Below are 24,631 nucleotides of genomic sequence, written 5' to 3' on the forward strand. Positions count from 1 at the left end.
GCCAGCATGAACTTTTTCAGCAAATTGTGCTACAGTACACTGTCAGAAAAAAAGTACCAATTTGTACCTTTGCTTTGCTTGTACTCCACTGTAGGGTCTGCCAATTGTACCCTAGCTGTAGGTAGATGTACCTTTTAAGGTACAGAAATGGACTATGAGGAACATTTTTGTATCATTTTGTACCATTAGGGGTACATGAATGTGGTTCGTACTTTGGGGATGTTCCTTAGAGTCCATTTCAGTACATTTGTATCTTGCATGATTACATAGCATGAAACATAATTTCATCAAAAACTTTTGTTGTTTGATAATTACGAAAGTTTCGATTCTGTTGAAAATGAGTCACTCACATACAGGGATCTGTGGTGCCAAACTAGTTTGTAGGTTTGGGGTTTTGGATTCATGTGCATTGGGTTGTGGGTTTGAATCCTGTGGTCAGCGGAATTTTCGTATCATCGCTGGGCCTTCAGCCCCACCTGCACTAGGAATGCTGGCTCAAACTTCTCTCTGACCTCATGCTTTTCTCTGCTAAACAAATAAAATCACTATGATTAGCACTTAATATGTCCACTAGGTGGCAATGTTATATCACAAGTCTTACTGTAATCACCGTGCAACAAAACTTCTACGGTCATAGTCATCTTGAGGTTTGGTTACTTTTCTTCCTAATTATGCACCCTTGATTTTGCGGTCTACCTGTGCATTTTACTGTATATTTTTGCAGTGTAGTTCATGATAACCTTAATGCGATTTTGTTCAATTCAAACACGATATTTTACATGCAAGTTTAAGATAATTTAGGCAGGTCTATTTTATACAACTGAGTATTAATTAAGGTATTCGTGTATAATGTTATTACTAAATGTAACATTTTCAAGAGTAAATATTACTATAAATGTATTTCGGAACTGTTCAGTGCAGAAAATTTCGATTGGGAAGCCCATCAGGGACTAGTTATGTTTACGGGGGGCGGCCAGGAGTATGAACTTCCGACCGGGGTCGGGGGAAGGTATGCAAACGATGAAAATCAATCGATTGGCCACATTTGTTGATGCGGGGTGGCGACATATTTTATAGACCCACCCCTGAAAATGTCATTTAATGTGAATTCTGCTTATTTTAACTTTTTGGCAAAAGCGTCGTGTAGGATCAGCCAGTCCCTGTAACTGGGGGTTCAGGGCCCAAAAGTGAAATCATTCTGTCGATTATGTCCCAGCGCCACCTTCCAATCAGAGACACTGAGCCACCCACGTTGACTCTGTGTTTACTTTTACTGGTATACAGCCCTTAATGTGTTTTATGATTAAAATTGTATTATTGAATTAATAATTAAAGTCAATAATTGTATTATTGTCTGTGTTTGAAATTGTAAAATTTGCTATTAAGTGATCGCGACAGAAGCCATAAATGTAAACCAGGGGAAGAGAAAATATCCAGCAAAGTTAATAGACTGTAGCAAAATTGCCTCCCACTCGAATCCAGGGAAACTCCCTTTTCGGCCACTTCGAGTCGGGCTCGGCTGCTGTGCAGTGACGTCAGTTCCGGTGTACACAGACAGGGATTCGCTGTCAGGAGGGTGGGTTTGCGTAGCTGCCCAGGGATGCGGCTGCCTGCTCGATCCTAGAGGGGTTTCGTCAAGCTCTGCCAACGACGAATTTCCTACCGGGAGGTAATTTGTCCGCGTTTTTACGCCTCAGACTATTTATACGAAGGGGTGTGGGCGGTGGTTTGGGGAGCTTCGCGTGGTTTTCGTAGAAGCACGAAAAACCGTGTCGCAAAATAGCTAGGGGATCTGAAACGCCCGCCAGCCCCGGCCATGGTGCAGTGCATTCGGAATGCACCGTGCAGGCTTGCTCGGGGGACCTCGCGGTGCTCAGCTTCGCAACACTTGCAAGTATTTCTTTATTTCTCAGCATTATGCATTCTGGTAGGGGTCTGCATGGGGAATCTGGGAGGAAATCGGGATTCTGACGAGCTTGCTGTTTCAGTATACCCGGTCAGTGCAGTGCTTCTGTGTTGCGAATAACTCCAGTATTCTTCTGCCCAGTCTGTGTTTGTGTTTTTGTATCCGACTGGTTTAAACTTGACAGACTGGCTACGATCGGGCGCAGTTGTGCTGCGATTCCCATGTCCGCCTTCCCCATTGCACGGTGCGCATTACGCCGTGCCGATCTGTTGCTTCGCCCGGAGTTCAGAATAAGCGAGGCGATCCCTCGCTGGTCTGCCTGTGTGTGTTTCTCTGCGTTTAAAATGGCATATAAACAGAACTCCGCCACAAAGTGTCCCCCGGAGAAGGGCTGTGCGAGTTTCGGTGAAACTGGCACACTGCGCTTGCGGGGACTCCGGCACACCTTCCTGCGAAATAGTGATTCACTGCCAGCAACCCAGTGTCTGTTTTTCCTGCTAGATATGGTATTTACCAGCTAGTGAGCTAGCTGACTAAACCGTGAGGCTGTGGTGTCTAACCATCTAAATTAGCTATGCGGTCAGCAGGCTGGCATAAATCACCGACTGACAGGTAAGAATGCGAGTGGATGCGATTTAACCTAGCTGCTACTCGATGCGCCAGCCCCCCCTCACGTATTATAAAAGTTAGTGGAGGGCGATCGTGGGCTGTTTTGTCTACCACCAGCTACCAAATACTGTATATGAATTACGTGCCGTTTTCGAGCTGAATGAGACGCCAGTTGGTACATTAATAAACTGGAAGATGGAAAGTACACTTAACCTCCGAATCAGATGGTCAATCTAAAGGGTATTATCGGCGAACAATTGCGAATGAACCGTATTTAGTGTGTCGAATTAAAAGCTACGAATGATCTGGTTTACTGTACGTTTTGAAACCAGAATGACAAGATGTTAAGCAGCAATTATAATCGGCATGCAACTTTTGTCATGTTTACGTGATTATTTCTGATGCAGCCCGGGGAAGGGGAATTTTCAGTTTAAATGGATTGCATTGCATATTTTCTGCACGGAGAGTAATTAAGGCGGCGGCCGATTTACCCAGTAACTCAAATTACCGCATCCAGTTCGGATCTGAGAAAAAGTTGGGGGGCGCGTTTGGTCCGGAGCGTTCGCTGGCCGAGTGAGGGAGACGCTTCAATGGGGCGCATTCCTCGCCGATAATCCCTATTCTTGCGAGCCCATGACCTAATTATACTGGTATTTGCGGATCTCCTTAGATAGCCTTTGACAGGAGGTGCTAATATGCGCACATTTAATCAAGTGTGTTCCTCATTTCATCGAGGATGTTAATGTCTTTCAACAGTAATATTAATCTTCTTAAAGGACGGCATGTTTCCTGTATGTGTCCACACGCACGTTTTTTTCTTCTAAGTGTATTATTTGCTACTTTATTAGTATTTTGCGGTCTGGACATGCAGCTTTTTCGGCGAAAAGGACTCGGTCTGCCGACACTGAGGTCGTGTGGAATGTGCTTCCTGTTTGGGTCGGCGATGCTCAGAAATGTTGGGGAAATATGGCCGGTTGCTTCGTATCTTACCACTCAATTAGCGTCCAGGAGAAAAAGCCCGAGACAGTAATGAATATATAAAAGGGATCTGTTTTGTTACCCACAGGTTGACAGACGATTGCCGATCAGAGTGGGTATGTTGGGTGCCTGAGCAGAAGTTATACTGGGCTGGTTATTTATTGCCTTGGGTTCTGCGCTGTAACCCGTGGCAGACCCGACTCTGAATACTCTGTCAGGAATGCGCTTTTGGCCACTTTAAATGTAATTCTGCCAAGTGTTATATTACAGCCTGTGTTCACAAGGCTTCTGTTGTTTGATTAGATGTGCAGTCTCTGGCTTGTGTAGCATGTGTTTTCATGTGTAATATGCACTGATAAATGAGCCAGTTTTATGTTTATTAAATATTCATCCAAATTAATTGTTAAAATACAGCGAAGAACTTTTTTTTTTTTTGGGGGGGGGGGGGGAGCATGTAACATTTGTCTTGGTTTTATAAAACCATTCTCATATGAAGTAGTCCTGTAGTATTTCTCTCTCTTTTGATTTTGAGTTCTGCAGCTGTTTTGTTACAAGTATCTAGCACCTACACAGGTGTTGGGCTAAAAAATACCAGCTACGTATTGTGTGCTTGTAGGCAGACTGATGCAGGCAGTGCTTCCTGTCGCTGTTTTCACCGTTTGACAGAAATTTGGCACCATTCTGCTCTAAACTGCTTGTAGGCATCTCTTTAGACGTTCCTTTAGATATTGCTGAGATTGGTGCTTGCTGACTGAAAAGGACAGTGGGAGATGGTAGATACGTTCGGCCCTGTGCTCTGGAATCACCTGTTGACAACCTGTACCTGGTGGGTTGGAGCAGTGCCACGTTGGAAGATCCACCTCCCTGAGGTGAATGACGCTCGCATAATGAGGTAGTGTGATAATATTGTGCTGTGTCAACACAGCGTTGCCGAAGGATTAGTGAGTCAGACCCAGGGAGGAAAATATCTATAAAATCTGTGTGGTATCACTGGTACCTTACAGAAACGAAAACGAACTGGGGCTTCCATTGTGTGATACCCTCAAAAGTGCTATATGTGACCCAAGGTAGTTCAGTGTGATTTCATGTAGAATAAACTGGAGAAAATGAAATCATGTTGTTAAGGTGGTGGTGTTCAGAGTGTCCTTCATGCGGGTAGGACACTGCTTTCTTGTGTTTTTGGCAATTCTTCTCGTTGTAAGTGAGGCAGGTGAAATGTCAGAAATCGTTCTGTTTCTGGAGTTTCCATCGCCAATCACTGCTTGTTTCGTTAATGGCCATTACCTTGATATCACGAGTAGTCTGTATGCAGGAAGTATCCTGCTGTGTTTGGCCATTTGAAGTTCCCCTCTGTCCACGTTTTGTTGTGGGACTCCTGTGATGCAACTTTGGGTCGGTCAGTCTTCTGTCTCATCTCGCGCCATCTCATACAAACTAAATAATCACTTTGGCATATGTGGCTGAATCCCCCTTTCAGCTGATCTCCGAAATGGACTGTCCCATGTTATTCCAGCTCTGTCGGTTTAATGTGTTTGTCACTTTCCAAGACACGATTAGACATCAGTTAGACCCCATTGATAGTGGTTGAGGTCATTCCATTGCTCGCTGGATTGTAAGACCAGCCGTAAGACAGTAGCTCTTGTTCTCTGACATCTACGGCTGCAGGAGTTGAAATTTTTTTATTTTTTTTTAGGTATCACATAATTGTGGGACTTGCAAGTTTGTTGGTGGGATTCCTCCTGGGAAACCATGCTAGAAGTTCTGGGGAATAGAGGATTCCTCAGTAGTAGAATGGGACTTTGGAATTTATGTGGTGAGTTTAACAGAAGGATCTGTCTTCGGATTTGTTTGTCGTGACGATCATGGTTCTGTGTCGGTCTTGCATTTGTCTTTGCCGCCTTCCTGTTTGGCTTTGGGATACTGGTTCTGGAAGATGTGTAACACTGAAGTCTGAAGGTAAGCAAACAATTTGGTGTTTTGGTGCCAGTTTCCAAACGAAGTAATATCAGTTTTAAAATCCCTGTTCACTTCAGTTTCATGACTTATTGTTTGTAAAACAGCTTGATGGTTTAAGTTGTATGAAACTGTCTTGTGTGTGATATTTATCTTCTCTTTTTCTGTTAACTGCTCTGTGTATCACACTTGGATTGTGTCACTAAGTGACACTTGAGTGGAAATGTGCAAAGGCTAATGCTGAGTGGTTTTTGTTTTCTGCATTTTGTCCGGCACTAAAATAAATGAAGTATAAGCTAATTTGCGGGTGGGAGTTTGGTGTTATTGATGGCTGCTGTCATCAAGACCCCTTTGACCCCCTTCGCTCTGCTCCGTTGGGTACCAGCGTATCTCAGGTGCGTATGGAGACCCGGAGATGCCAAAGAGCAAATCCGCCAGGCCTCTGAGGCAGAGTCCCTGGAGAACCGTGGCACTACAGAAGATCTCCTTTCACACCTCTGTGGGCCCGTCAGGCTGCTTGGAGTAGATAACAGCGAGGCTCTGCCTATTGTTCAAACACTCCCAGTTGTTTTCCTGTCCACTTCACTGACGAGTGTTGCTAAAAAAGATTAACTATCGATTACGTGGTTATTCTAGGGTGTTAACTTTACAGGTCTTTTCCTAACTTTCGACGCAAGTTTAAACCAGACATGTTACGACTTGTATTTATTTATTTGTAATTGTAATTCAAGAATAAAATCCAACGTAATGCTGTCACTGTTTTGGAGGTACAGATGACTCACTGGTAGCACTGTAGCCGACAGCTCCAGGGATGTCCGTTTGAATCCCGCCTCACTTCTTCGTTTGTGCATGTTCTCCCCGTTTAGTGTGGGATTCCTCCTGCAGTTTGGTTCACTGGCATCTGTAAACCGTCCTGAGTGTGATGCATGAATGTGTGTAAGTGTGTGTGTTTGTGTTTCCTGCCATGGCCTAGGACAGCGTTGAGGAACCTGATTCATGGAGAGCCAGTGCGGGTTTTTTGGGATGACCTCTCAATCAGCCAATAATATGGCAGTGGTCTAGACTCCAGTCCGGACGACCCACTGTTATTGGCTAATGGAGAGGTCATACCAAAAACCTGCGCCGGCTCTCCATGAATCAGATTCCCCACCCCTGGCCTAGAATCTTGGACAGGGTGTTTCCCTGCCTTGTGCCCTGTGCTGGCTCCAGCACTCCCTCAACCCCCACTCACAGAATAACCAGTTAGGGAAGGGATGGATGGATGGATGGAGCCTTTGCTTTTCATGGAGGTGAAAACAAAGGCTGATGTGGGACCTTTACCCGCATCCTGTAACCTTTAATACTCGCAGCACTGTGATCACTGTGCATAATTCTTCTCCAATTTGTAGATGCTTCCCTATTGTTGTCTGGTTATTTGACTTTGGCTCTTTTTGTCAGATTTCATTCATGACAGTCTGAATACAAACTAAAACGGTAACGTAATTGCGAACAATATGTAACCTGTAGCCGGTTCCTTAATGCCTATGGAAATGAAAAGGCTTTTCTCAGTGGCCACACGGCAATGTTCCATCTCTGGCCGTTTCCGGTACCTAATCCAGCGGTGCAGTAAGATATAGGCGATTAGCTAGAACCCTAGAGCTAATAAGTGTTGCAGATAAATAGGCAAACAAGTTTTCTTTAAGTTTTGTGGTTCCAAAAAAAAGCTGAAAGACCCCAGTTTCTCATCGACACTGTATTTTGAGATGTTGAGGTTTCTGCGTGTGATCGAAGCGAAGATGTCTGACGGTTTGCTCTATAGCCAGTATCCATTCACACTCTCGTTATCACCGGGCGTGACCTCTAAAGACGCATCTTTTGGACTTTCTGTGTATAAACATTTACCAGAAATGGTTACTCCTACCAAACTGCTACTTTGGGGATCACTGTGTTCAGTGGAATTGTACCTTGGAAGCGGCCGGATTGGAATGTAAATTTGTGGAATTTTTGTGGCGTATCTGTGCTGCCGTTCGCCTCCTCTGGACCCGTTTTTGTTCTTGGCGCCGTCGTTCCCGATACATTTTAGTAATACGAGCCAGGGTCTTGGACGATAATCTAGCCCAGATAATTGAGTTTCCCAATCTGGTTCTCAGGGACCCGCAGACAGTCCACATTTTTGCTCCCTTCCAGCTCCCTACCAGTAGGGAGCAAAAATGTGGACTGTCTGGCTGGGAGGGAGCAAAAACGTGGACCATCTGTGGGTGTCCAAGGACCAGGTTGGGAAACACTGATCTAGCCTGAGGCCTGACGTGGCTGTTTGTGCCATTATAAGACTCACTACTGCTTCACACAGGACGTCTCACATTCTCCACTATTACGCAGCAGAGCTGACCTGCTCAGTTTACTGTTATGCTGAGATCATTATAAAACATACATACAATAGTGTCCTGTATTAAGAGTTATGTCAATATGCCACACACCTATTTGCCTGTTTAGGGTATAGATGGCTTATAAAAGGCAGAGTTAGTGTTATTTGATGTTTAACATGATTTTGCATTTAATACAATAGTCATGAAACAAAATAACGTGGTAACATGATTCTCTGGTTAGGCCCAGGCAATTTATTTGTTCCCATATTCGTGTCATACTGGGTTGCAGTCATTGATGGGTGGACACCCGCACCTGCAGAAATGGCCTGGAAATGAAAGCAGTGAAGCTGGTCATGGCAGCTGTAAGATGGAGAGCAGTGGCTGACCGAAGTGCATCAGAGATACCAGTATGGCATCTCTCAGGAAAGGCACGATAATGCCACAGTGGTCCTGTACTGGTCTGGCATAATACAGGACTGGCCTGTATGGAGGAAGACATTATCTGCTGTGATTGAAGGCTGGAGTCTTGCACTGACATTGGACAGGAGGAGGATCTTCTCCGCCGAGGAACCAGCAATGTGGCAAAGGGGTAAAACTGCTGCTCCAGACTGGGTTTCCTTGGAAACCAGCTCAATGCCTGCATGCCACTTGTTTCTCTCCATCACATATTACCCATGTGGAACATGGGAATTGATCATTCTTTGCCGGTGTGTGGGGTGGCATGCAGCCCTGTCAGTTAGGAGTTTGTGTCTGTGATCGGAAAGTCACCGGTTCAGATCCCACGGTGAGCCCGAGTGACGTCGCCCACGGGCCCTTGAGCAGAACTCCGGCCAAGCCTGCTCTTTAAAATGTATCTGCTCCATGAGGAAATGTAGATGTGAAATGTTGGACATGGTTGTGTCTACAAAGTTATCACCATGAGAGATTTGTTTATTGGTTTAGTCAAAACACGTACAGAATAATTTTCAGACTATTGAAAAAATCGAGAACGTTATGAAGTTGAATTGTCGTAACATGACATTTCTAATTTAAAGTAAATTTTTAGTATTTATTAATTAGTCATAAGAACTAAAAGTATGACAAATCCTGAAAAACTGGCTTTCAGCTGTTAAATAGCCTTTGCTTTGTTATTCTACTTTAGCTATTCGTTTAAAAATTAAGTACATTACTGTGCTTGTGATTAATCATATAACATTCTGTTTACATAGTCGTTTTATTATTGTTTTTATTCTAATGTTATTCTGTATTTATGTCACGTCATATAATTGCTGGGTTTGCATCATTTCTCCATGAAAAGAGAGAACTTGGCAGAGAACGAGGCTCCACGAGAAATCTCCGCCTTCACACTGTGCATGAGGAGTGTTTGTATTACATCCATCAATCATCTACAACTGCTTATCCAGTGGGGTGTCGGAGGGGGGCTGGAGCCCATCCCAGGAATCACTGGGCATGAGGCGCGGGAAACACCCTCACACGCTTCAGGCAGCTTAGAAACACCCGTTCACCTAACCGCACGATTTTGGGCTGCAGGAGGAATCCTTTGCAGACACAGGGGGGACGGCGCAAACCCCTTAAACACAGAGCTGTCGGTGGGAATCGATCCCCCAGCCTCAGATTCGAGGGCAGTCCGTTGAGCTGCCACGCTTGTGTGCAGCCGACATTAACATTTTTTAGGACTTTAAGACCTGACAAAGCTCTTAACCCCTTGGGCTTTCGCATTATGAATTATAAGCCATGCAGCTGAATCACTAATTGGTTTCAATTATCCAAGTGTTAGATAAACGAGTGTGAAATGAATTGCAACAAAGGTTAGCCTGTCCCTGAAACTGCTGAACGTTACAGTTGGTTTTCTCGTTGCGCGTGACGGAGTCACATGCAAGTCTTTACGGTTTTTTTCTGGCATCGCAAGTAATTGAGATATTAATGCGCTGGAGCGCGGGTGGCATCGGAAACTAAAATTTGTGTTGCAAGTTATGATGAATTGTCCCCTGCTGCGTCTATGCAGACTCCTGACCTCCTGGACAGAAAACAGCGGAAGCCTTTGTGACAGCTGTACTCATCTTTCTTTAACTCGCTGTTTTGATTTCAAACCTCTTTATTTGTTGTTGGGTAGGGAAAATGTAATTCTCTGCCACATTTAAAGGCCTCGGGTCCTCATTTGCAAAATGAGGCTCGATGTTTGTTTGTTGTGCAAAGCGAGGCTGGTGTGTTTTGTTTTTTTTTTTTGGGGGGGGGGGGGGGGGGGTTGGGATTGTGTGTCCACTGGCTTTTGAGACGCATATGCGTGCCTCAGAAGTGTGTTCACTGTGTGTTCAGTTTTTATTAGCTCTAATTTCTGGGAGAAGTTGCTTTAATGCTGATTACATTGGATTAAAGCTTGAAATTTTTGAAGTGAGAATAAAAGTTGAAATTGCAGCTTGTGAACTTGTTTGGTAATGTAACTGGAGTTACAGTGTGTAACAGCACCAAAACGTCGTTCTGTTATTCAGGCATGTGAGCTGGTTTAATATGAGGAGCATAAGCTTGGATCTTACTGGGGCTTGTTGTGTAACGAGGTCACACAGCGGCAGAGCTTGCCGTCATTGACAGATTCAGTCGACAAAATAGAGTAAACATCGCGATTGAATGAGCAGGATGTGTCTGCCTGCTCCCTGCGGTCCCAGTTCTGTGTGCTGCCACCCGTGCCAACAAGAAGGCCGCACTCAAGCTGAGCGGCTCAGGGATCTGCACCCATGTCCAGAAGGTTGTGGGTTCGATTCCTGTGGCTGGCTGGTGGGGGAAATCACATTGCCTATAAAGCACAGATTCACTGGGGAGCTACATGTTTGGTGATGCTGCTCCCCGCATTTTTCTCCCCGTTTTCTCACTTGTATATGCATATCTGTGACCGTCACGGGGGGCAGCATGTGATGAATGGAGATGAAGCAAAGTGTTTCTCGAGCTGAGAGGGAGCAAAACCGTGCACTTTCTGCATCGTCTGGGGGCCCTCGAGGACTGAGTTGGGAAGCACTGGTTCGGGAGATGCTATTGGTCTGAAGCAAGATACAAGCTGTGTGTTTAGTAGCGTAGCCACCCCTTTATTTACATGAGTTTTTTTGGATGGTAACTCAACAACTAAGACACCTTGCTTGGCTAGTCAGTCATGACATTAACGAATTAATCAAGCGAGATGATAAAATGTAACAGATACATGCATTGGCTGAGCTGCCCCTAGGAGAGTTTAAGCAATTAAAGCGGCTGTTCTAGCCACCCAGAAACCTATCACTAACTAACAGGTACACATTTACTGCCAGACATTATTTTCTCTGGGTCTCTGCTCAGTACTGTAACTGTGTCTCTCCAGAGCAGTTGCCTGGCTGACCTTTCACAAGAACGACTGTCACTTTTACAAGACCGCTAACCGTAGAATGACTAGCTTGTACGAGACTGCTGACTGTGTAGGCATATGGTGATGACTGTAGGGTGACTGTAGCTGTACGAGGTGTGTGTCAGATGTAGCAGTAAATTTACAACAGCTGAGATGCCAGTAAGCGCAGAGCAGAGTACAGTGTGCCGGGTTTGTCTGCGGCTCGCACCCATGGTGCCGTTTTAATCATGTATCTATTACAGTGTAAAAAAAAAATCACATGGAGTTAAGTTGCTAAACCGAACAATGTGTGACTTTGACACTAGTGTGCTGGTGTGCTGGACACAGGCCAAGTGGGTGTGCCCTTGTCTCTGATCTGCCATTTTTTCGTTATGTGTGAGTATCAGTGTTTTAAAGGTAAAACATCCCAAATATTTCAGCCCTGAGCACCGTCGTTCCTAATAAAAAAATCTGAAGATGCCTTTAGAAGCTGCAGTGATGTTGCGCTGATTGCCGGGTCTCCTCTCTCGATATTGATTGTATAACTCTGTGCTGTTCATCTAAATTTAGTCTCTTTTCATACTCAAAATGCGCAAAAAGCTTGGCCGCTTTGGGGTCTTTTGTAGCGCGTCCTGTTTCTAACTCTGCAAAGATACGGGCTTGTGTGTTTTTTTTTACTGCCACCAGATGTTGAGAGCTTTTCTTTCAAAGTGAACTTTGACTCCTTTCAAAATAAACCACAACAGCTGTTTGCCTGCATGAAGAGAATCAGAATTCACCCGCGGTGTAATTGTCAGACGCTCCCTTGCGTCCGTGGCTGGTGGGACTGAGCCACAGGATGTCTTGGTGTTAATAGATGTCACTGGGGGGGGTGGGCTCTCTAATTTCAGTCATGAGGTAACCTGTCTAGTGTTGATGTGGCGTCAGAAGACAGGGTATGGATTCATATCCAAAGGTCAGTCAGTTCCTTTAAATTCAACTCTTGTGCTTATAGCAGGAACTTAAGCTGAATCTCTTCAGTGGCCTAATTGGGTGAAATAATTATGGAAGTGCCAGATAGGTGATTGAATGTAAGGGTAGAACTTCCGTCCTTGCTCCAGTATGGCTACAGTCCAAGTGGTAACCATGGGCAGGTGGGCTGTGTACTCTCAGTGCATCTCTGCTCCATAAATGAGCAAATGTGGGGCAGCATCTTAGTATTTAAAGACATGGATTCATAACCCAGAGGTTCGAGTCCCAGGAGACATTTGGCCAAGGGGCCTGTAACCTGGATGTCTGTGGTTAAATGTGAATCTGTATAATTGGGTAACAAAGGGACAGTGTAGCGCTGAGCGCCAGGCAAACGGCGACGCTGGAAGCTCTGGAGTGAGCTGTAGTTGATCTTGTAAGGCTGTCGTGTGGTGAGCCTGTAACACTGAGCGCGGTGAGTTTGTAACGTTACGTTTGAGCTGTTTCTCCAAGCAGTTGTGGCCCTGAAGCCTATTGCTGGAAGTTTCGGGTGTAAGATGAGCCGCACATGGTCTGGTGCAGGACGCTGCCCCGCTACGGACGGTTTGCAGACCCTCATCCATCAGAATAACGCGTGTTCAGATTGTGGGAATGATCGTCTGCTTTTGAAACCATCACATTAGCACAGTGGGATGATGTCACATCTTGGCCTTGGGATCAGACAGCTGTACCGGGATCTGCAGAGGGTGCAGTGTGTGCATTCTGTTTGTATATGAAACCATTCTTCATAAAGCCCTCTTTACACAGCTAACCTCAGCAAGTCTTAAACGCTGAATTAATTAAGACGAATGTTTCATTGCTGAGAATTAGGGCACAATATGACTATAATTCAAAGGTTCCTGACTTTATTTATTTATGACGGCTAGTGTCATTTAAAGAGTGGAATTTTCTGTGTATTATCTTTTTGACTATGTAGGATATCCTAGGAAAAGTTTTCTAAATTGTAATTTTTTTGTTTATACATCATGAATTTCCCCTCCTTATGGGGGGGGGGGTAGCTCAGCTTTGCTAAAGCGGAAAGCTAATTGCTGTGTTGCCCTTTCTGTTCCCGTTTCTGTTCCCATGCCTGTTTCTGTTCCCGTTCCTGTTCCTTTTCCTGTTGGTCAGCAGTTTCGGGGTCCTCCTGATCACACTGTCACTGAGGTCACCTACAGGTCGCACACGCCGCTGGTTCACGCCCCCCGCCATGCGGCATTGGTATGGGGACCATCCCTTGTATATAAATGGAAAACCTCCCCAGCCCAAGGCAGTGATTTAAAGCCGATCCCGAAACGTTCCGCCCGGCCTCCTCCCAGTCCTCCGGCATGAGCCGTCGTGCTGTTTTTACACCCAACCGTGTCAAGGCAGGTCAAAGTTCAGCTCCTGCTAGATTTAAGTGGGTCATGCACTCTACCCAAACAGTGTATTTTTAACATTTAGTTACAATTTAGTTACAAGTTGATCCAGACAAGTTTGTTAATGTGTTTTGGTGATGAGAGCCAGATTAAGTGCCGTTAGATATTAGGATTTAGTTAAATGAGGAATACCACCCCTCCAACATGCAAAACAGTGACCAACTTACATGGTGACAACGGACCACAGAAGGCGGAGACACAAACGTTTCCCTACGGCATTTTCAATGGCTGCATTGTGTGTGCCACTGCTAGTGATTCACCCTAACACAACAGCCCTGCTGTCCCAACAGCAGGATGCTTGCATATGCTGACATCTCTGGGGTCGGGCTACCTCGCACGTGCTCAGTGGTTGCCATCTCTGGGATTGGGCTACCTTGCACGTGCTCAGTGGTTGCCATCTCTGGGGTCGGGCTACCTCGCACGTGCTCAGTGGTTGCCATCTCTGGGGTCGGGCTACCTCGCACGTGCTCAGTGGTTGCCATCTCTGGGGTCGGGCTACCTCGCACGTGCTCAGTGGTTGCCATCTCTGGGGTCGGGCTACCTCGCACGTGCTCAGTGGTTGCCATCTCTGGGGTCGGGCTACCTCGCACGTGCTCAGTGGTTGCCATCTCTGGGGTCGGGCTACCTCGCACGTGCTCAATGGTTGCCATCTCTGGGGTCGGGCTACCTCGCACGTGCTCAGTGGTTGCCATCTCTGGGGTCGCGCCTTGGCGTTAGATCCCTGAGCAAGGCCCTTAACCCCCCAAAAATACCCCTGCGACACTAGTTAAAGGGACTGACCCAATACCTCGACCTCGTGTGTGTGTGTGTGTGTGTGTGTGTGTGTGTGTGTGTGTATGTATCTATATATGTATGTATGTATATATATGTATATATATATGTGTATGTATATGTGTATGTATGTACACACACATACACACCTTAACTATACATATATGTCTGTGTGTATGTCTCAAAAGAGAGAAAGATTGAATATCTGAAAAGAAGCATTCCTAGTGCAAATGTTAAATTATGGACATTTCGTGTCACACTAATGCTCACCATTTTACAGCGAGCCTTTCAATTCCAGATTAAGACACTGAGCCCACTGAGAAACAGTGTTGTGGTTTGCTGAGTGTAAGTGCAACCGTGTGTGCGTGTTGCTCATTTTTATTATAATCTCAATTTTTATAACATTCTGTGAATCAGTCAAAAAACTGCTTTGCTTGGTTACTTCTGCTTAAGGTTAGGGCTGGGTCGGGGTTAAGGGCGTCAGGGCCATGCCCATAGAAATGAATGAAGTGCCTCCGTGAAGATATGAATACGCGCGTGTGCTTTGTCTTCAGCTATATATGTATTTTATTTAAAATTTTTTTGTATCCATAACTTTTAATATGATCTCAAATACTGCTCACTAATGCCTATTTGGGATTTTTTAAATGTTTGAGAGAAATTGTAATCTTAACCCACTGAGAGTGGGTAATTATTATTAATTGCTAGCATTAAAGAAATTGGTCAATTCACATTTTAATTAAGGATTACTTAATAATTCATAAATCCTGAATTATTTACTAGTGTAATCTTAAACTGAGTATTAATTTTTGCCAGTTTTATTTTCAAACAAGAATGTTGTCGTGTATATGAATCCCTTAGTTTATTAAAAGAAACACCCCATAATTACGTTTCTACAAAGACCTGTGGCTTGTAACTCTTCATGAATGTGAATCAGTGTGACAGTGTGAGCCAGCAGCTATAACAGTTGAATTTAGTCCCCAATTTAAAGGCTTGTTGGAACAAAGACAGACTGGGGGTCCAGGAAAAACATTAGAAAAACTCATAAAGTTTTTGGCATCCTGCTTCCCTCCCAAAAAACAGCCACATTTTAGTTCTTTAATCCTGGGTGTGGTTGGCCAGTCCAGCCCTTGTGTGAATGTATCTGTTTGTCCGTTAGCGTCGAAACGGTATTTTCTTTGACCAGCAAATATTGGTCCTCATTTAGCAGTATAATAAAGTTTTCTCCTAAGTTTGTTCTTGAGAAAGTTCCTAAGAAAAGCCTACGTCAGATTCCCGGCACGTTCTTAAACCGCAGAATTGCTCTCAAATGTGTTCTTGCAATGATGAATCCCATTGTCCCATTGCAAATTGAAATCGTGTGCCAGTTGTTCCTAGTTAGCATAGGTAAACACCCCGCCTATCCCCATAAAAGGGCATGGCACTACAGGGCTGCATGGAGGGGGGGCGCTAAGGATGCTGCAACACCCCCTAATGTTTGGGTCTGGATTTTGTTAATTGATGCACTTGCACTAGTAAATTAAATATTTCTATATCTATGTTTTATGATAATTCCCATGTATTATTAGGGGCATCAAAAATAAGGCGATATCAGAAAATATTGGGGGGAAAAAATGACACTGCAATATTTTTTGGATTTTGTGATCGCTGTTTATAACGGCACCTTTTACAGTCTGACAGTAGAGCGAGTTCCTAAGAGCGAGTTCCTGATCTCTCATTATGAATCCCATAACATACGAACAACAATTGCAGTCCCATGTTCCACAGTCATTTTGTCATAATTTTTTAGTTTGGTTGCGAAACTGCACCTTGCTGCTTGCCTGCTCCTTTCCCGATGTGACTATTGCATGCGTGCCCATTGCGATATCGTGATGCACACATCCATAACAAGTCCTATAACATTATACAACTGTAGAATTAAAGAACGCAACAATCAATATTTTTTGGACAAACTTGTCAGCATTCGAATGTGTGTAAGTGTGCTCTTAAGTGTGCAAATATTCAGTTCTTGCATGAGAAAAAGCGGAAATGGATTGTCCTTCCTGGTCAAGTGGTGTGTCTGCTTGGAGCCGAAGAATCTAGTCTCAATGCAGTGAATCTTTCCTCTGTCAAATTCTGTTCATCCTCCCTACATCCTGCCCTCCTGACATGCCCCTCCCGCCTTCTCCCACAGGAAATGACCTAGTAGCCTCACGGACACTCGCCCGGTCTGTCGCCACAGGCCGCCCATTCTGGGAACTGTTTCCACGGATACAGAGAAACCTACCTCAGCGGGCAGAGAGGGGAAGAGCGGAGCGCATGTGATTAAAATTAAAAAAAAAGGCCCCACTGGTTTCAGGCCGCAATTGACTCACCCCCCCAACCCCACCCCCCCCAGCTGGGCCTGCGTGGAACGTTCCCCAGGAAGGAGCATCGCGAGTCTGCTCAGTGGGAAGAGACACCGCACTGCTGTAATCCCCTTCATTTTTCTCCGTTTCCTCCTCTTGCTGCTGACCATTGTTCCCATCTCCAGGAAAGCCTTTGTTGACTTTGAGTTATATTTACCTCTGTCTGTCTGTGTGTGTGTCTGTGTGTGTGTGTATCCCACAGACTTGTTCCGCTGTTCAGGATCTCCCGCTGGACGTCTCGTGACTCGTCCCAAGAGCAGATGTGATGTGGAGAAGGTGTTAGGTTTTCTGCCGCTGACTCTCTGAGCGGCTGATCCCGCCCCCCACCTGCCCGGAGCCCCTCCCCCTTTTGATGGCAGAATCACAGCACGGCTGCACTGGCTAGCCGGCTCCAGGCCGCGAGACCACATCCCCCTGCTCTGCCTTTTTTTCTCCGACCCGATTTTGCCGTTGCTTAGAAAATGCCCCCCAGTGAGACTGTGACTTTAGGCGGCCCATCGGCGCGGCGTGGGGTCTTCTGTGCTTAGGCCGGTGTGGGAGTGTCACAGCAGGCACCCCAGAGGCTGATATTCGCTCTCCAGGCAGCCAGCAGGTGGGACGACCTCCCCCCCTCTGAGACCTGCTGTGTCCCCTATGTATTGTTGCAGCGCGCAGGACAGTAAGATGGACTACAAGCGGCGGTTTATGCTTGGCGGGTCCAAGCAGAAGGTACAGCAGCACCAGCAGTACCACATTCCTGAACTGGGCCGGGCCCTCGGCGGACCCCTCGGTTCCTCATGCTCTGGGCCGGCCCCCATCGGCGGCTGCGGGCACCCGCCCCCCTCCCCTGGCGGCGCCGGCGTCACCCCCACCCCCGGTAGCGCCGTGGCCGATATCCAGCAGGGCATCTCCAAGTACCTGGACGCACTGAACGTGTTCTGCCGCGCCAGCGCCCTGCTCACCGAGCTCTTCAGCGGCGTCTTTCGCAGCTCGCACTACGCCAAGGCGGCCGCGCAGCTGAAGGACGTGCAGGACCACGTCACGGAGGCGGCCGGCCGACTCACAGCCGCCATCAAGCCCGAGATCGCCAAGATGCTGATGGAGCTCAGCTCCGGGGCGGCCAGCTTCAAGAACCAGGATGATTTCAACCTGCAGGATGTGGAGGTGAGCCGAGAGGCATGTCGCTGCAGGAGACACGTTCAATGGCAGGGGCAATGTTGTGTGGGAGGGGCAATGTTGTGTGGGAGGGGCAATGTTGTGTGGGAGGGGCAATGTGGGAGGGGTTTACAAAGAGGGGCCTGGTATCTGATACCCTATCCCACGGTGTGAAGTTCTAGTCCAGGGGGGCCGGAGCCCTGCACATTTTTGGGTTTCCACACCTGATTCAACTCCTTGTGCTAATTACCACACAGCTCTTGAGCTGAATCATTTGTGGTGGAACAGGGAAAGAGCTAAGCTATACAGGACTCCGGCCCCCCAGGACTGCAGTTGGACACCCTTGCCCTATCCCTCATGATAAACCCCTCCTACAAGACATTTCCACTCCCAGTTGACACTTGGCTCCCAGCTGTGGCAATATATGCTTAGGTGAGCCAGTAGGGGGCGTGTTTTTTAAAGTTGGAGGGGGGGGGGGGGGTAGAGGGAATAAAAGGAAAAGACTGGAAGTCGCCCGGAGCAGTATCATCTTAAGACAGATCTAGCCATAGGCAAAATAAGCAGATGTCTAGGGCCCAATCAGTACAGAGGGGTTCAGATAAAATTCCCATCCGGTGAAATGTAGCCGGGAGGTTCACACACGGGGCCCCGGAGAGGGCAGATCCAGAGCTGCCTCCTTCCATAACTTTTACCATGGCCACTCAACGATTGGGTGTGAGGGGCACATGGGACTTCGGCTGCCCTCAGCAGTCGCTGTTGATGTTTGTATGTCTTGATTTTCCAGCTAAACGTAGCCATGCTCTGCTTGGACTTGCTCCTAAAGGTCACACTGCTCAATTCTTGGCCCGCCTTCGGAAGGTTCCAGCTGGGCGTATTTCCCAGGATTCCTCAGTGCCGCCCGCCGGGCTGACTTGCTTGGCCAGCACCTTGTTTTCCACACTCTTCCACGTCGTGTTTGTTTACAGTGCGACAGCATTTTTCACAGTCTGCACACAGGCAAGTGAACATGCAGTAATGAGCAGGGATACTTGTGTGACCTGGGGCCTGGGGACCAGCCCTGTGTTGGTGCAGCTGGGAGTCTGGCCCCATCCTCCCTGGGCCCTCAGAAGGCCACGGTCGAGCCAGAATTCGGTCACAGAGACCTCTGGGTACCATCCAGAAATCCTGCCTGCTGTGTCCCAGGCAACATAGGGACCAGTGAGAGCTAAATGAGAAATGTCCCATACAGAAGGTTTAGCAGATGTATGTGGGTCGGGGTCAAAGGTCACGTGTGCGTATGTTTTCATTTATCACTTACCTTCTGCCTTGTTTTTCTTGGCTATAATTCCAACCTTTTTCTAGCTGTTGCAGTTTCTCGTTCTTTTGGGCAGCTTGCCTGCCTGATCGCGTGACGTCTTTGGCGATGGGTCAGAGTGTCAGCCAGAGACACCCAGGGACGGTAATGGAGCAGGGGGCGTGCAGGGAAACCTCACCAAGATCCAGCAGCGTAGTGTCCCACCCGTCATTCTGGCAGAAGGGGGGGGGGGGCGGTTTCCTCAATCTGCTCCTCTGCCGCTCAGCGGAAAGGACCGGAAGGAGCAGGAAACCTGGCGTTCCTGGCTGCTCGCGTCAGACTCCCGGGCTCAGGGCCGCTTGCTGGTTAGCCGTAGTTAACTTATCAGTATGAGCAAGGATTTTTTTTTTTTTTTTTTTTTGTATAGCAATGTTTATGTGGGATGGGTGGGGGCAGGGCTGCGGGGGCTTGAAACTTTAGGGAATGCTGGAATGTTGAGCAAGTACCCCCCCCCCTTCCTCCTCCTGCTGAGAAACCCAGCCAGGATGAGAACAAACAGTGAGCTTTCTTCCTAGAAAGCTGCTCTGCCGTCTTTGGACACAGAGGCCATGCTGCTAGCGGAGAAGCACCACGTGCTCCACTTCAAACCCACTGTCGCAATTATTATTATTATTATTATTATTATTATTATTATTAGAGTTTTTGCTATACACTGTCATTGTCATGTTTCAGTGGCCATAGAAATGACAAACCATAATTATTTACCTCATTCTTGGACCTCCTGCATGACTACTAATGGAGAACAGTGATTAGTCTCCCAGTGATTGAGGGTGTGTCCTGGGCTTTTTTGATTGGACGTGAGGCGGATGCCTTCAGCTCATTGGGCAACGGCAGTGTGTGAAAGGGAGCCTTCTGCTGTTCATTCATGTAAAATGCTGTGGGAGGTAATGTAGGTCACTGCTGGGAGACACTGAGTAGCGCGTACTGCAGGAGGAGACGCGGGATAGATCCCCGTGCCTTATCAGAGGGACCAGGGCTTATGGAGGTCATGTGACTGGCCCGGATCTGCACACAGCTCAGAGTTTCCTAACAGGAGATTCCCATTGGTCATTCACATCCTGGAGCAGTCTGGATCATGTGAGGGCAGAGTTTACACCGTTACACAGCTGGCTGGAAAATGGGCGTGGCTGGATGGTGGAGCAGGGATGGGGGGGCTCATCCAACGGTGCTCATATTTTGGCATTCGATGCACCCTCTGGCTGTGGGGGTGAATAAGCGTAACTCTTTCATAAAGACACTTTGTGTGGCTGTGTTTAGTGCTGCCACCAAGCTGTACCGTCAGCACCATGCAGGATGCAGTTCTGTGCCCTCATCACCAGAGAGTGTGAAATGAGAGCTAATTATGCAGAGTCTGGGGGGCACTTGTGTGTCTGGTCGTGAAAGGCCTGCCTTTGTGCTCGGGCTCTATGAATAGTGCTGTGCTTCGGCTGGGGGGGGGAGACACAATTGAGAGACAGACCCCCAGTGCCTAGTCTCGAAACCCCCACTCGCAGTACCACCTTGGTGGTGGCATGACTAATACTTGGTGATCTGTGCTAGTATATGGTTGGCAGATAGACCGACTACACTGGTTCTAGAACTGGGGAGGCAGTATGACCGAGTATGGGGGGGGGGGGGGGGCAAAGTGTGTAGCCAGGTCTATGTGTAATTGGGTTATTGGTTACTGAAGTTTGGCACTAACCTTGATTACCTGTGGCAGGACTGTTAACTTGTGGGTCAGTGGGATTACCAAGGGTCTTCTTGTCTGCTTTAACCCAATCTGAGAGAGTAACCACTGGGGAAGGGATGCTTCATAACTAATTAATTGGTAGAGCATGGTAAACCCTCCGGTGTTTTGTTTTGTTTTTTTAAAATGATTTTTCATATAATTCTTTTGTTCAAGGGATCGATTGCTGACCAGAAGCACGAGACGAGGTGAATAAATAGAGTGCTTAAGCGAAGGTGTAACTCAGAAAGGGGCCACAGTGGCAGATTACCAGGGATATCTCCCCCTCCCACCAAGACTCCGTCTGAGACAACACAGCGATGGGGGGGGGGGGAATGTGGATCTGCGTGTAATGAGCCCCGTTTCAGCTATTGTGTCCTGCCCTTTGAAATAGAGAGGGGGACTTGCCCCCGGCCCGGCTGCCGCCTTTGAAGGGAGGGTATTTTTCATCGTGCATGGACATGCGTGATGGCAGCATCGCATTCCCTGCACCGGGCTGCATTTTCCGGCCACGATGTGGAGACCATGTGCGATGTTCTTTGTCTGATGAGGCATTCTGAGGATCACGTGAGATTTTAGGTGTCTGAGTTTTTGGGGAAATCCCTGCCTCATGCCTATGTGGCCTTTGTGGGAGTGCAGTGTGACTCTTCTCTTCTCCTGGGGGGGGGGTGTCAGCGAGGGCTGGTCTTTGACCCCAGATCACTTCAAAAATCCTATAGTATGTGATTTTACTGATAGGAGGATGGGCTGATTGGGAAATGACTCTCATTACAATAGGAACACTGCCGACTTTGACCTCCCTGATGTTGACCTTCCCCATCGCTACCTTGCCGCCCTCTCTCACCGTGACCTTACCGTCTCCCGCCAGGTGCTGGGCCGCTGCTTCCTTACCGTCATGCAGGTGCACTTCCAGTTCCTGTCACAGGCACTGCAGAAGGTGCAGCCAGTGGCGCAGTCCTGCCTGGCAGAGGCACTGGCGCAGGCCCAGGAACGACGTGGCGGAGGAGGTGGAGCTGGCCGGCCGCAGGTCTCCTCCGCCGGGTCGCTCAGCGAGCTGGAGGAGGCCTCGAGGTCCTGGAAGGCCGCGGCGGAGGTGCGTGAGCAGCATCGGCATGGTGACGTCTGGCTCTGGGGGGGTGGGGGGGGGTTTCAGTCAGAGGTTCACTGGCCTCTGATTCAGCATCACACTGATTCAGCTGTAATCAAGAGCCAATCAGCAAACCGACTGAGCTGGACTTTACTGCAGTTCATTGCAGTCAGTTCTTTGATTGTGAGTTCTTTCCTCCTTATGTCATCAGTTCTTTCTTTGATATATATCCTGGGCGAGTTTTTTTCTGTCCTGTGTGGTTACGGCCCTTTGTTCAGAGCGAGACACTTGCGTTTGACGTCTCCATGTCCGTACCTTGTGGAGAAGTTTCATATTTCCGAATATGGCTTGTCTCAGTTACTTGCCGTACTTGTTTAAACATTTCTGTCCCTTTGCTGTTATTGGCCAGCTTAATTTACTTTGCCCTTTTCCCCCAAACCCACCCCCACCCCCAAGCTAATGAAAAATAAGATTTTGTGTCATAGTGACTTTAAGGCAGGGGGTAGGGTGCAAGGGGGTGTCAGTGCATCTCCACCATTCCTACTCAGCGGGGGCCCCCAGGCTGTTCGTACTCTCCCAGTCTTGGGTTCAGCCGCCGCCCGTCTGCCCTGGGGCCCCTGGCCTGCCCCCGCCTCCTCGCAGCATAGCTGCTTGGCCAACAGCCACAGATACTCTCACGCACGTGTCAGTGATGCAGATTACACTCCCCACATGATTTTTAGATGGAAGCAGACTGCAGGAGTTTAAATAAAGCAAGATAATTAAAAAGCAAATGGATTACCTGGCTGGTTTGCATTATTCCCCGCCCTCCACTTGGCCTTCAGCCACTCAGAGTAGAGGTGGGAGATCCTGCTTTCCTAATTGGCCATCTCGCGTGCCATTCAGGCCACGGCTCGGCTCAGGGAGAAGGGCCGCGACGGCTGCCTGGCGGGCCTCCAGGTCCAGCAGCTCTTCTGCTCTCACAGCCCCACCATTCCGGAGCAGCAGCTGAAGGAGCTCAACCTGAAGATCGACAGTGCCCTGCAGGTGGGCCGCGTCCGTGCCGTGCTGTGACACTGTCCCAACTGCCCGCGGCTTTAAATGCCTTGGGTACCATTTTGGAAAAGGGCACCTTCTTCGTAAAAAAGATTAGCCCTGACACAATTGAGTTTAAACAGACTGTTTCAGATTTCTAAAAGCGTGTCGCCCTCAAAGGGTGTCCTGCTGCATTTAGAAAGCCTGGCAACCCCTGGGACACCAAACAAGCAATGTTTCTGACAGGTCTACAGGGCGGCGCTGGAGAGCCTGGGACACGGCGAGTACGCACTGAAGGCTGGTTTTCATCTTGACCCAAAAGCTGCGGAAGAGTCTCTGCAGGTATCATTCTGAGTGGGCTCTTGTGTCCAGGCTGGGCTTGCAGCCTGCATGATTACTGTGACCCTGGTGCTTATTGGTGAGAATCTCATAACATGGAAAGCCCCCCCCCCCCCCCCCCCCCCCGTCTCAGTGACAGTTTCATTCAGATTTTTTTTTTCCATTTGGGCCTTTTTTTCATCTAACGATTTCATTTGTGAAGGATGAAGCATATTCTGTTAACTGATACAGAAACTGTAAGGTATGACACAGAGGGTTTTTGTGACTGACAGGTGACCTGCACCTTCTTGCGACTTCCTGTACCCTCCTCTGCCTTCCCGTACCCTGCTATATCCTCCTCTGCCTTCCTGTACCCTGCTATACCCTCCTCTGCCTTCCCGTCCCCTGCTATACCCTCCTCTGCCTTCCCGTCCCCTGCTATACCCTCCTCTGCCTTCCCGTCCCCTGCTATATCCTCCTCTGCCTTCCCGTCCCCTGCTATACCCTCCTCTGCCTTCCTGTACCGTACAGGGCTGCTGCAGTGAGGCTGAAGCCCAGCAGGCGGGGCGGATGCAGACCCCCACCCAGCCCATCCAATGCGAGCTGCCCACCATCCCGCTGCAGATCGGCCCCCACTTTCTCAAGGGCGTCTCTTTCAATGAGTCTGCGGCCGACAATCTCAAACTCAAGACGGTACAGCTGTGGCTTCAGCCTTGGGGTCTGCAGTGAGCCCTACTTGTGTCCCCCATGCCTCCCCCCCACCTCTCTTCAGGGTTTCCACTGTGTGAATATGCTTGTGTGCCCCCCCCCATATTCTATTTTAGTTTTCACTAGTCTGTTAATTAAATGAGCTCCGGTGAGCCATTAGAGAATAATTATCTGTGCTTTGTTAATATATGTTAATTATTGGCCACAACACTGCTTCTGCCAGTAGTTGGGGATCATGTAATTGTCAGTTTGTTTCTAGAACTTCTTTAGTTTAGAATAGACCAGACCAGCAGACACTAATAAAGCCACTAGGATAGGGGCTAACCCTGGTCTGAGGAGGCTGGAGGCATAAGTTTGGCGCTACCTGCTGGTAGGGAAGTCCGTTCCTCATCCCCCTCTCCCTCTCTCTCCCTCAGCATGCTATGCTGCAGCTCCTCAAGGAGGCGGCGGGGCCTAATGGGCAGGTGCTGTGCGATGGCGACTCCCCTGCCACCGAGGTGCTCAACCAGGTGTGCCCCTCTAGCTGGAGGGGGCCCTGCAAGACAGCTGTGCAGCTTCTGTTCGGCCAGGCAGGGCTGGTGAGTGTCGGCCGCCCACCTGCCACGGCGCCCCCCCACTGACCTGCATCGGTGTCT

The 24,631-nt window shown here is 47.9% G+C and overlaps 1 protein-coding gene across 1 annotated transcript in view; it reads left to right on the forward strand.

Annotated features, from left to right (window-relative positions):
* Positions 1-1,553: 1,553 nt before the first annotated feature.
* Positions 1,554-24,631, forward strand: part of LOC125751876 (granule associated Rac and RHOG effector protein 1-like) — a 34,982-nt gene continuing 11,904 nt past the window's right edge. The window contains 8 exon segments of the mRNA XM_049031276.1: positions 1,554-1,669; positions 16,484-16,760; positions 16,900-17,840; positions 21,738-21,962; positions 22,842-22,982; positions 23,217-23,312; positions 23,820-23,981; positions 24,413-24,574. Coding sequence (XP_048887233.1) covers positions 17,331-17,840; positions 21,738-21,962; positions 22,842-22,982; positions 23,217-23,312; positions 23,820-23,981; positions 24,413-24,574 — 1,296 coding nt within the window. The 5' untranslated portion in view covers positions 1,554-1,669; positions 16,484-16,760; positions 16,900-17,330.

This window comes from Brienomyrus brachyistius, chromosome 11 (assembly GCF_023856365.1).
Source record: "Brienomyrus brachyistius isolate T26 chromosome 11, BBRACH_0.4, whole genome shotgun sequence".
Classification (NCBI taxonomy): Eukaryota; Metazoa; Chordata; class Actinopteri; order Osteoglossiformes; family Mormyridae; genus Brienomyrus; species Brienomyrus brachyistius.